This window comes from Sesamum indicum, linkage group LG8 (assembly GCF_000512975.1).
Source record: "Sesamum indicum cultivar Zhongzhi No. 13 linkage group LG8, S_indicum_v1.0, whole genome shotgun sequence".
Classification (NCBI taxonomy): Eukaryota; Viridiplantae; Streptophyta; class Magnoliopsida; order Lamiales; family Pedaliaceae; genus Sesamum; species Sesamum indicum.
Window position 1 is genome coordinate 1,077,517 of NC_026152.1, and position 13,584 is coordinate 1,091,100.

Here is a 13,584-nt window from a genome sequence, read left to right on the forward strand (position 1 = left end):
AAGACATGTTTCTATTATTTTGTGTAAGTATATTTATGTATGTGTATGCATATTAAGGAAAATTGTATTTTATCCTCCAGTACCGACATACTTATCGTTCCGTTAGTTACAGGGTTCTCATTAACGATCCCATAAACTACTAAAAATATCATTTTTTACAAATTTTGTTAATATTTTGACAGAAAAAGAGCACGTGTTCATTTTTCATGATACTGAAAAATTAACGACCACGTACTTAGCACGTGACATTTTATGTCGAAATCCTAACAAAATATGACGAAATGACTAAAAGTGAGAGTCTTTATAACTTATAAGATCATTAATGAGAATTCCGTAACTAATAGAACGGAAAATTATACTGACTTTAAAATACTAGATGAAAAAAATATTACTTACCCTGATATTAGTTCGATGTTATGTTTGCAACAAGTGCATAATCATGAATGTAAGAATAAAAGAGAATCAAAGGACTTAAAAAAAAAAGAAAAAAACACAAACATAACCCAAAGAAAAGAAAGTTTTTGAGTACCCTAAAAATGCCTTGAAGTATATGTATGATGACAGGACTTCCCTGAATCCAAAGGAGCAAGAAAATATACTTGTTATTCCATAAATTCTGTGGGCTTTTATAAAATGATATGTTTAGAAGCTGCCAAGTCTTGAAGATAGAGAGATGAGGATGACAAGAGAAAGTAAGAGAGGGGGAAATTTGGAGGAGAAAAAGGGATAAGAAGGTGGAAAATAGTCCAGTAATAGAGAAGAGGATGAAGAGAAATGAAGTGGAAAAAAGCCAGACAGGGAGGACTCATTATGAGTTATATAAAGATAGTTCAATTACATTAATTGTAGTTGTGGCACTTTTGTAATGGGAAATTAGAGGGAATAGTTGTGGGGCTGGATAGGGAATATGAATAGGTTTCTGCTTAGTCTCAATAAATGACACGACAAGTATATTATTAAATATTTTAGTTGATTATTTGCTTGGAATTGCGTATCAATCACAAGACATTGCTAGACGTTTTTATTTAAGACTCAATTATAGAGGTATTTGCAATAGCTTCTGTTTATGTGGTAGGAATAAGTTGTGGAGGAAGTTAGGACTGTTCAACGAAATCGTTGGGCCACCCCAACCGATCGGCCCGACCCAATCGCACAACAATTAACCGGTTAAGGGTGGGTTGGGTTGGTCTTGGGAGCTATAAAAAAATCTATAATTTAGCAATCGGGTTTGGATTTATACTTATATGGACCATAAAGACCGCGCTCGACCTCGATAATAATAATAATATAAAAATTAGAATTCTTTATATAATATATAAATTAATATTGAAGATAGTAATAACAATTATGATACTTATAATTTCTTGTGTAGTATATATTTATACATTAATTATACATAAATAAAAGAAATAAAACACCCAGCTAATTATTTTTGGTTATTTATAATTTTTTATATTTTTTTTGGGTAAATGTTATATTTGGTCTCTTAAGATTTTGTTTAAAATCACTTTAATCCCTCAAGTTCATTTCTTGACTTTAGCATCTCTAAACTTTAATTTTTGTCTCAATTTGGTCCATGTCAAACTATCTTATTTCTTTCATTAAAAATAGAAAATCCTTCTTTTACTATTAAACTTAATAAAACATTTTATTCACTTACTATGCAATAAATTAATATAACATATATATTTTTTATATAATAATATATTACACATATATATTGTATAATAACAATATTATATTATATAAATAGATAGTTTTTTAATAACTAAAAAAACTTTAAAAAAATAAAATAAGATAAAGAGAAATTCCAACATGAAGAATACATTAAGGATTCATGCAAGGAGCATGATTTGTTCCATGTTTTGTTAATAAAAATAAACTAAAGAGAGTTTGCTGAATTAAAGTGAAATGATTCAAGTAGTCTCTCTAGATCTTTAATTATTTTTAGCCTTTAGAGTGCAATATTGATTCCTTGCAAAATTTGATGTAAGTTTTTCTTAATTAGTTAATTTTGTGCGATGTTTATTTCTTTGCAAAAATTGATGTGGGCTTTGCTTAATTAGTTAATTTTGTGTAATGTTTATTTCCTTAAACTGAACTCCAATTAAATTATGTAGATGAAACAAGAGGGAAGTTGATCCTATTCGAAATATGCGGCCTCGATTGGTAGGTCGGATGCGGCCACGTACTCTCCCAAGATCGAGTGATTGGGTCTTGAAGACAAAAACACGAACGTGAGGCTCGTCTGGTGCGTCCCCAACAATGACCCTCCGACGCTCAAGTTAGAGTTGTTCGAGATAAAAATGTGCGAACTGAAGATTGTAGGTTGAAAATATTAAAGAACAGTTACCTCAATAAATGGAGTGTTGATGTATTTATAGCTCCAAGAGTGTACGGTGGTTTGGACGATGTGTCACCATCTGGGCGATAGAGACTCAAATCGGACGGCTATTATTAAGTCGGGTCTTCCTTTTCTGGGGCAGGTTCTATCCGAACCGCTTGATTAGGACGCGGATCTTCCTCCGGGTAATTATGAAAATGCCCTTCATTAAAAATATTTTGATAAATTAGGGTATTCCCTACCAGAAGTGTTGAAAGCAATTTAGAAAAGTATAAAATGGCATCTTCGGTGTCTTCTACTCCTCCAATTCCTAAAAAGAAAATCAGAAGATAACCATTTCAGGGTACCTGAAAAGTTGAAAATGACTCAACCTTATTCATTCAAAAAATAATGTTACTTTTTCATATTTGGAACCATTTCACTATGATAGAGGGTCGTGATCCACCTAGAGCTGCATGTAATTATTATGGTGAGGACTACGCTGCAGAATGGTACTACTAGTTTATAGAGACACTTAGAGAACAAATGTACTAAGTACCCCCAGAAAAATGATTAAGTCTCAAAAATCTATTACAGACTATGCTAAGCTAGAAACAGAAAATGATAGTGCATTTGGTAAAATAAAAAAGTTGGACCTTTAAAGAATTAGAAAATCTTTAGCAAAGATGGTGATCATTGATGATCTACCTTTCAAAATGGCAGAGGGAGAAGGTTTTAGAGCTTATTCTCAAGCTTTAGAACCTAGATTTGTAGTTCCAAGTTGCATCACTGTTGCGAAAGATTGCATGAAACTCTGTGGAAGAAAAGAAAGCACTGATTTTTTTTTTTTGAAATCACGACGTATATGTCTTACTACTGATACGTGTGATAAAATCAGAGATAAAGTCCATGAATCACACAAACTAAACTGAAGAGAATAAGAATTCACTCTCATTCATTCTGAAAAAATGATATAGCAAGTCTTTAAATATGGATACAGAGGGAGAAATAACTGTTCAACTAACTACAACTGAATAACAGACTGGAGGCAACGTCAACAGCCACCTAAGCTACTAATGACAGCTAATAAAGGTGTGAATTACAATGATAGAAACGTTAGCAAGGGAAAACACGTCTTCAGGGGAGCTCTTGTTCTTCTGCAGAAACAGAGTCTGAAACTGGAGTTGCTTCTATTGCTGTAATGGAGGATGAAGCTGACTTCAACATCCCCCCCTCAAGTTGGGCGTGGGTGAAGGAGCAAAGACCCAACTTGGACACAAAGGCAGCGAAGGACGGACCAAGAAGAGACTTAGTAAACATGTCGACAATCTGCAGCTTGCTTGAAATGTGTGATTGTAGTCCGCCTAAGTATGCCTAATTTTAATTTTAGTCCATATGCACTAAAATTGAAATTAGGTATACTTAGCGGACTAAAATAATACTTTTCCTCTATATTTTAGGTCATAGAGATATGAAACATGGTGATCGAGAAGCTACTTTTTTTCGCTATATACTGGGCTTTTGTTGCAACTTTGACTTTTTCGATTGTCTAATGATATGGCTAAGAATTGTGTAATATCTACAGTATTAACTAATACTTACAAAATTATTTAATTGTTGGTATGTATTGTTGATATTGAAATTAGAATATTATACTTTCTGCTACCTTAACTTATTACTTTACAATATATGTTAGTGATTTTCAATGTTGCTACAAGTACTAATTATATATAAGAATACTTTCAATCATTAATATAAATAAAATCGTAAATATTAAAAAATAATAAATATTGAAAAAATATCTGGATAATTATCGTAAAAAAATATAAAATAAAATTTTATTTTATTTCCACAACAAAATTGGTTTTAGTAAAAGTTAGTACAAGTAGAGCATAATAGTAAAAGATGATACTTTTTATCGTTGCTTTTGCTATGAATTTGCCATCGTAAGGGAAGCTAAATTTTTGTAGCAAAGACCCATGCAGTGGCTGCAAATGGACAATCATAGTAAAAAGGTAGAGATTTTTGCTCTTCTTTGCTTATGTGTTGTAACAAACGCCATGTTTTTCCGTAACAGATACCTTTTGTTATAAATTTTATCCGTAGTGAAGTTTTTGCAACGCCAGTATTTTCTACCACCGAAATTCATAACATAATTACACTCTCTCTCTCTCTCTCTCTCTCTCTCTCTCTCTCTCTCTTTATATATATATATATATATATATATTGAAGTTATTTAAGCTCACATTCCGAGCTTCACATGAAATATATCTTACCATTATCACACGTCACTATTATTCTCACATCACTTTGAATTGTTATTTTATTTTAATCAATAAACCATTACTGATTTAAACATTTAAGTGTTCAATTTTATTTTGCAAGTTAGTCCTCCATTAATCATAGACTTTCTTTGAAGGTCCTTGGACCCTTGTGGTACATTTAAAGTCCAGTATGCATTGAGTTTAATTATAAAAAAACAAAGAAACGGCTGATTTTTAGTTTATTTGCAATGTATAAAAATTTAATATTTTAAATTGCAGAGAAGTCACTAATCACATCAAATATATACAAGATTTTTTTCTTAACTTTATGAAATGTTTTTATGATTAATTTATTGAAGTAACCTTCTGAGTCGGAGATTTTACTCATTTTCGATTAGGGTTTTCTGTTTTTGTTTGTAAGGGTAAATTATATTTACACAAATTAAAGTTAGGTTTAATTTCATAAATACTCCACATCTTTTATAAAATTACAATTACACTTCTTTAGGTTACAATTGTAATTTGCATCCGACATCCTCTCATTACCAAAAACTTGAACAAACACCCGTTTGAGATAATCAAACACCACCTCAAAAGGTATATTAGCTTTGCAGAGAACAAGAAATATTTTTTAATTTGACACATTCTTAAAGTAATTTATCATAAAATAAAGGGTTTAATACCAAGAAAAAAAATGAGGAAAATATTAAACTAAATTGCATTGACATCCCCTAAATTAGAATCAAACACACAAACATTTTATGACTTTTATAAAATTACAAGTACACTTTTTAAAATTGTAACTATAATTACAATTGTGCCTATCTTCAAAAATAAAAATTTACACAAATACCCTTGAAATAAATTATATAAACACCTCATCAAATGATGTATTCATAATTTTATAAAAAAAAAAATGTTTAAGAATTGTCAGTCAGCGTAATTTACACCAAAAAAACTATTCAAAAAAGGGAAAGCGAGAGAGAGAGAGAGAGAGAGAGAGAGGGACGTGTTAGGACACATGGGCTGTGTAGCTGCGTGGTGGAGCAGTTTTCCATGGACTGGCGAACTACCCAAATACTTTTCTCTCTCAAGAAATAACTACCCAAAAAGTGAAAACCCCAACTGTCACTGGTGGTTCAGTTCACCTTCAACTCCAATCATCACTCCCACACTCCCACACTCTCGTCTTCTCCTTCTTCTTTTTTCTGAAATTATAATTTATTTCAGGCCTTTTCTCTTTTTCTGGCAAAGCAGAGTTGGAACATGCCATGCTCCCACTTCCACAAAACTACCTGTTTGGTTCACCAAGAATTGGGACAGCTCATCTGAAAAATGTTTGATCTTCTCTTCGGATGGAGAAAGGCTTCGAAATGGTAAACTGGGATTCCTGTTTTTGTTTCAGGTCAGCGTCTGCACTTCTGATGTGAGTTTTCTGTTTTTACAGCAAGAAGTTGATGAAAACAGTGCAATGCCGCCTCAAACTTCTGAAGAACAAGAGGAGCTGCATTGTGAAGCAGCTGAGAGAGGATGCGGCGGAGCTTCTCAAACATGGGCTTCATCAAACTGCCTTTGAAAGGGTATTCATTGCCTGTGAAATACTTCTGTTTTTTGTAGTAGTTCTCGAGTAAACCGGCTTGGGAATTTGTGGTACTATGTGTTTTCACTATCAAAATGTTTCAAACTTCTGTACCTTAATTCAGTAATCTGAATTGATGTGAAACTGTTTCTTGATTTTTCCATGTAAGGTCTTTTTCAGGTTGAGCAGCTTGTCAAGGATGAGAGAACGTTTCAAGTGTATGAGCTGCTGGAGCACTTTTGCGAATTTATAATGATTAATCTTCCCTACATCCGCAAGCACAAGTATGTGCAACGATGGAATCTCATACTCCCTTTTGCTTAAACTTTCTGATTCGTAGTCCTAATGCTGACGAAATGGATCGTTTTAATCTCTGTTTCAGGGACTGCCCGAATGATATAAATGAAGCAGCATCGACTCTGATTTTCTCATCTGCGAGATTTGGGGAGTTGCCGGAGCTTCTGGCCATAAGGAAGCTCTTTGGAGAGCGTTATGGCCAAAGATTCGTAACATCAGCGCTTGAATTATTACCTGGAAATCTTGTGAACCATCAGGTTAGCCCGCAAGAAATTGGCAATAGACTAATGTTTTATGTGCGTGTACTTAGTTGATTTCATTTCTTGCAGGTAAAAGAGAGTGTTTGTGCAGAAATGGTGACTGATGATGTGAAGTATAGATTGCTGGATGAGATAGCTAGCAGTTGCGCTAAAACAGGACCGTTGCTGCTTGAGTACAAGCCCCAGTTGCAAGAAGAACAGGTAACATTTTGAGCGCCTGTCTGAAATATAAGTAGTAGACATATGGGTTTTGAGGTGTTTATGACATCCTGAGGTCGTATGGAACTTCAGGCAATCAAAGGCAGCGGTCAGATGCCATCTAGTGAAATTCAAATATGTACAGAAAACCAAGCCCCTGAACCTCAACGTTGCATTGGGAGAGAGCTGGAAGGAAAGATTATGTACATGGATTTTTCTCCTGAGAGCAAGAAAGTTTCAAAAGAACCGTGTTTTGGACTGGGAAAAGAGCATAGTTCTCTAGATACAATCCAAGATTCAGAACCTGGAGATGGGGAGAAGCTAGTGAATTCGGTTGAGATGGATAAATTTACAGTTCCTCGTCATGAATCTCTACAGTGTACCAATACTGCTGAGACTCCTGCTTTTGCAAGGGAAGTGGAGACTTCTTCAATAACTTCAGCTCAACTGCCTGAGGAAACTGTATATCTTGACGACATTGAAGAGTTTGTTCCACCTGTGAGCAAAGATGGAAGTCTCCAGGACCAGAGACTATTCATGTTCAAATCATTTGGGATCCCTTTAAAGGAGAAAACAAATTATGGGATTGATATAAATCTTGAGGAAGAAAAGCTTCCGCAGGAAAGGTCATTTTCAAGAAGCTCCAGAAAGATGAGGAAAGCAAGTAGAAAAAGATCAAGAAGGAGGAGATCAGTTAGTGTAGAAAACAGAAACATAACAGATGTTGAATCTGTGATATACTACGGCGAGTCAGACGAGATGTCCCCTGATCACAATAAACGAAAATCTCATCATCAAAAAAAGCGAAAGGACAAGATCTTAGTGCGGGAAAGTCGAAAGTCGTATCACGCACTACGAAATCAGGGACACACTTGCTTTGTCAAAGTTAGTAGCAGCTTCAGTTTAATCGACACCAGAGAAAATAATATGGAATTTAGCTGCAGTTGCAATTCAAGTCAAAATATTACAAAGGAATGCAGCTTAGGACATCCGTGTTACTTCAGCCCTCACTGGAGACCGAAGATGAGAAGTTCGAATATGAAGGATTTTACAACACATAGTTTAAAGGAAGGAAATGTTCAATATGGACTCCTAGTCAGTAAATATTCAAACAGAGGCGAAGGAGAAAAGAACAGCTCGGGGGAAGAGATCCGGCCTCATGCATTACGGGCAATGACTATGCCTGCTGAAAGGGCTAAAGAGAGTCTTATGGAAAACGTTTTCCGTTCCAACTCATTTCCAAGTGAACAACCCCACAGTCGACACTCTTCGTGTCACCATATCCATCCAAAGCTTCCTGACTATGATGAACTAGCAGCAAAGTTCATGGAGCTCAAGAGAGCAAACCTTCAAAATAAATAACACTCGAGTAATCCATGAATTTCGGACTGTCAAAAGTCGGGTAGATATATTTGTTGACCCTTCAAAGGACTCTTCCCATAGTGATGATATAGATAGTTGATCTGATAGATAACATTCCATGGACTACATTCCTGTATATTCCCTCTTCTAGGTATTAGTCCACATTATTTTCTTGGAAACTTGCTCTGTAGCTAACATTCAAACGAGGATCGTCAGTTGATCTTGCATGCAGGTCATAACTCTCTTGTAATTGCACTACCTTGTTATGGAAATCAACAGAGTAGAAACGCCAAACTGATCATAATAGAGCCAGTAATTCAAACTGAAACGATAACAGTACAAACGATGAACTGAGAGTGAAACAGAATAAACACTAAAACTGTTGCCACAAAGAACAGTGCTGGATAATTAGTATGAAGCAATGGTGCCGGATAAAGCTTTGCTGCAGAGGTACTCAACCTCCATCAACTATGGCAAAGAGCAGAGCTAAAGAATCTCATCAGTTGAAGAGTTGTGCACCCAAAAAAATAAACAACCTATCGTAATTCCAAGCTGCAGTCCTCTGCCGTGTGGAGCACACTCTGGTCTTAATCCTGCCTTATACCGGACCATCTCACTGTATAGCAGCAGCCAGCATCGACGAGTTCAGACTACGTCTGCTCAAAAGCCCCTTGTTGTAGTTTTCGGTTTTCTTTTAAATAGATCTGTCATTTGAATCCTAAACTGTTCTAACTTGAATAAAAAGGATTATTACATATATGTTAAATATAATCACTTGCAAGCAATTAAGCTGGACTATCAATTTAAAGTATAGATAAGTTGGGTAATAATTAGACTCCAAATTCGCAAATAAGCTCACACTAAATTTGGGCATTATGCATCTTCATGCATTGATCCAAAATAAAAATAATATTCTTTTTATATATATTTTGAATCAGCTAAATTGATTAAAATATGTCCAAGTACAGATAGTTAGGAGATTGATTCATATCAAAGTGCATGGTGTTCAAACTTAATTGAAGTGATCCCCAACTGCCCATGCTTTGCTCATCATGACTATAATCAACCACAACATTACACAAGAATACACACATATATATATATATATAGGGTGAATAGCAATTTACCCCCCTATGATATTGAAAATGAGCATATCACCGTTCTATGAAAAAAATATAGCAATTTACCTCCCTATACTTTTTAAAATGAAGTAATTTACCACTTGGTATAAGGAGGTATATTGCTTCATTTTAAAAATCATAGGAGGCAAATTGTTGTATTTTAAAAAATATAGGGAGATAAATTGCTATTTATTTTTTTCATAAAAAAGTAATTTGCTCATTTGCAATATCACAAGAGGTTACTTTCATTTTTTCCTATATATATATATACAGCAAATGTAAAAAGTTGAAGCCCAAAATAAGCCAAAAACTCTCTACCACGACAGAACTCTGCAACTTCAAAAATTCTATGTCTTGTTGGACATCAAACTCCCAAAGCCTCTCGTTCCACGTGTTCAAGGTGGCTCGGAACTTTATCCCACAAGTCCGGACGAAATCACGCTTCCACACCTAAGAATACAATCATTGCTTCAAAGATTGTAACTCTCTTTTTTTATTTAAATTTTAAAATTCCTTACCAATATCTTTTCTAATTCTGTAATTTATTTTAACAAACTTGAAATTTGTATTAACACCCCTATTTATGATACGGTGAAGCACTTAAATAAGTTTGACCATGTGCCTTTACACATCCTATATGGATGGATAAGGAATTGGGTGTTCCTTACTAACTTGGCCTACTGTATAAAAAATAGGGAAAATTATTATTTTAGTCCCCTAAATATGTCTAATTTTAATTTTAGTCCGATAATTATGTCCATTTTTGTTTAAGTCCAGTAACTTACGAAATTGCTTACTTTTAGTCCTCTTGCAGATTTTCGGACAATTTTACCCCAATGAATGCATATGGACGAAAACTGCCTTTCAAAGTTGCATAGGGTGCTTTACTGCTTTACTTCCTTCGAAGTATCCATCTCCGATGAAGTGTATCTTGATAAGCCTTCCTAGCCGGTTTGCTATCACACCTTTTAAATTTCCGGCAAGGATGCTGGCTTTGGTATCTTTTGGGGTATTATCCCATCTAATTTTTACAGATCCCTCTAAGCTCAACTCCACAAGCTTTATGAAATTTTTTTTGTCGAGCTCTAGGGTAGTTGCTGCTATCTTGATTGCTACAACCCATTCATCTATCAATTTATCGATATTTCGAAAATCGATAATATCCAAGTTCAGTATAGCGCCATATGGATGTAAGGGCTGGAGCATGGTCCTTGCCTAAGGTGTATTCTCCGGCACTCTTTTTGAATTTCTTCCTGGATTTTCCTTTAGCCTGGTTCCCACAAACGTTGGAGTGGCATTAGTGTGGAAATCCGCACTTTCTCTCATCGGTTGATCCTGTGGAGGATCATTAGAGCATGTTCCCTCCAGCGGTGGTAGTGCTGGAGTGATTTCATTTGTTTGGATATTGACTAAATCCACGATCTTGAGTTGGGAAAAGGATTCCGCCAATTCTTGTAAATCTGATAGATCCGCTCTTGTTACTTCCATTATTTTATAGATCTAATGGAAGCAATAATCAGATCTTCTCTTGACTTCGGCTTTGGGATCTCCGTGGCCTTCCCCTTTTGGCGTAGAAGAGGTATTGTTCTAAGGGCGTCCCCGATTCGCTCCTGCCTGGATCTAGATGTCTCAGGGCTCTCTCGTTGGTTTCTCTTCAGATCTGTAATTTTTTCCTTCAGATCTGTAAGACCCTTGTGTAGATCGGGAAGGATATTAAGGACCTCGTCCACCTTTTGGCTCAAAGATTCTATTTTCGTAGGTATATGTAATAACCTATGTCCATAGTTTTGAATCGTCTTTTGTATCTCCCTCAGATCTTGGGAGATCTTTGATGTATCCGAATCGAGTTCTTTCCAATCAGTCATAATTTGTAGAACTGAAATTATGTAGGAATTTACCCATTCCGTTTCTTCTGGCTGGGATTCTACCATGGACTTCAATGGAGTGTAGACGTCTCACTGCATTTCTTGGTAGTACTTGTCGAACTTCAAAATTTCTCAGCCACTCTTGTTCCTCTTCCGGTATGAGAAGTTTTGGATCAATCCTCTTGGGACCGTTGTCACATTTGGCAAGAATTTCCATGAGAAATTCTCTTCTTTGTATTTTCAGAATTTGAAAATATTCCCTGTTTTCAGAATAACTCGAACTTTCATTAGGTTCCATTTTTCTTGAAAGGTCTCCTCCATTAGTGGATAAATAATATCAAGATGTAATATAATCATATATTTCTTCAATAAACCTAGGCTCTGATACCATTTTCAAGGCTAGGGGATTAGCATGCAATTAGAGGTGAATAAAGACTAAATATGCAAAATTTTACGAAATTCATGAGACAAAAATCGTTGACCAGGGGGGCAGTGTGCACTTTTATTCATAACACAGGGGTGGTTTTTTATATTACAATTTTCATAGAGGGGGTTTTTGCTATTTTCATATATCACAGGGGGTCAAAATGAATTTGACCTTATAACTTTCTATATATATAGGAAACCATTATGTTAGTTTTCATTTAATCCAAATTTTAGTCACAATTTTCTACGTAGATAGCCATTATGCGGACTTTTCACATGCAATTAGCAATCAAATTAGCTAATTACATTAATTAAAATTATTTATAATTAAACACAATTTCTATTTAGTTAACCATTATAAGTTGACTTTGCACATGCCTCCGCCAACAAAAAATCAGCAGCAATATATATGAAAGTAAAATTCCGAAATAATTACATTAACTAATTACTATATTTACAAGTCCTCATACTAAGTTAGATTTAAAGTTTTGTCTGAAACTTTATTTTTATAAAAAACAAACTATATAGGTAGGCTGTATGACTCCATCTTTGTACTTGTTACGAACGATATGACAATAGATCTTTAGATGTTTGGTCCTCTCATGAAAGATTGGGTTTGCCTTAATATTTAAGTGATGCCTTGTTATCGTAGAAAAAAGGAATTGGTATGTTTACTTTGACCCGTAAGTCACCAAGAATGTAAAAAATCCAAATGATCTCACACATAGTTGTTGCCATACTCCTGTATTCTGCTTCTGCAGAAGACCTGGCCACTGTAGATTGCTTCTTCGTTTTCCATGAAACTAGACTATCTCCAAGGAAAATGCAAAAGCTTGACAAGGACTTCCTCGTGGATTGACAAGTAGCCCAATCTGCATCGCAGTAAGCTCGTAAGTTAAAAATCAGAAATAGGTGGAAAGAACAAACCTGTCGATGGGTTAGACTTCAAGAATCTGACTAAATGCATCGCAGCATCCCAGTGACCTTGATAGGGGTTCTGAATGTGTTGGGTGAGTTGTTGAGCTGAATGATAGATATCAGGTTGCGTAAATCCTAAGCACAAAAGCATTCCTACTAAACTTCTATATCTGGAAGGATTGGGGAGAAGAGCCCCTGCTTTTGCTGTGAGCTTAAGTTCTGCAGGGAGTGGTGTAGTATAGGCTCTTCCTTTAATAAGACCCATATCTTTCACAATGTCAAGAGCATACTCAGTTTGTGTGACAATCAAACCTTGGTAGGAACGAGCTAGTTCTAAGCCAAGAAAATATTTTGTTGCTCCCAGATCTTTGACAGAGAACAATCCATCCAAATACTCCTTAACATTTTTTATAAAATCTTCTGTGGATGAGTGATAAGTATGTGATCTACATACACGAATAATGCCACCAACTGTGAACCAGTTCCCTTAAAAAACATACAGTGGTCATGACTTGACTGCTGAAAACCGAACCCTTTCACTTTGTTGGTGAATTCCTCATTCCATTTTCTTGAAACTTGCTTCAAACCGTACAATGATTTTTTGAGCTTGCATACCTTTCCAGCTGGAATGTTGTGCCCTTCAGGGGGTTCCATATAGATATCCTCATCAAGAGTTCCATGTAGGAAAGCATTGTTACCATCCAAATGTCTCAAAGGCCAGCTCCTAGCTACAGTTATAGCCAAAAAGAGTCTCACAGTGGCTGCTTTAGCCACTGGGACAAAGCAGTCGTTGTAATCCTGACCCTCAACTTGGCTATAGCCTTTGGCAACGAGCCTGGCCTGGCACCTTTCCAATGAGCCATCAGGTCTTAATTTTACCTTGTAAACCAATCTGCAGCCCACTGCATTCTTTCCTAGAGGCAAGGTTGAGACCTCCCAAAGTCTTGTTCTTCTCCAGTGCTTGTATCTCT

The 13,584-nt window shown here is 35.5% G+C and overlaps 1 protein-coding gene across 1 annotated transcript; it reads left to right on the plus strand.

Moving 5' to 3' along the window:
- On the plus strand, positions 5,756-8,691 carry LOC105167560. Its single transcript, XM_011087334.2, has 6 exons — positions 5,756-5,963; positions 6,035-6,167; positions 6,347-6,450; positions 6,549-6,720; positions 6,793-6,924; positions 7,015-8,691. The coding sequence occupies exons 1-6, from the start codon at positions 5,923-5,925 to the stop codon at positions 8,281-8,283; spliced, it is 1,851 nt and encodes a 616-aa protein (XP_011085636.1). The 5' UTR covers positions 5,756-5,922; the 3' UTR covers positions 8,284-8,691.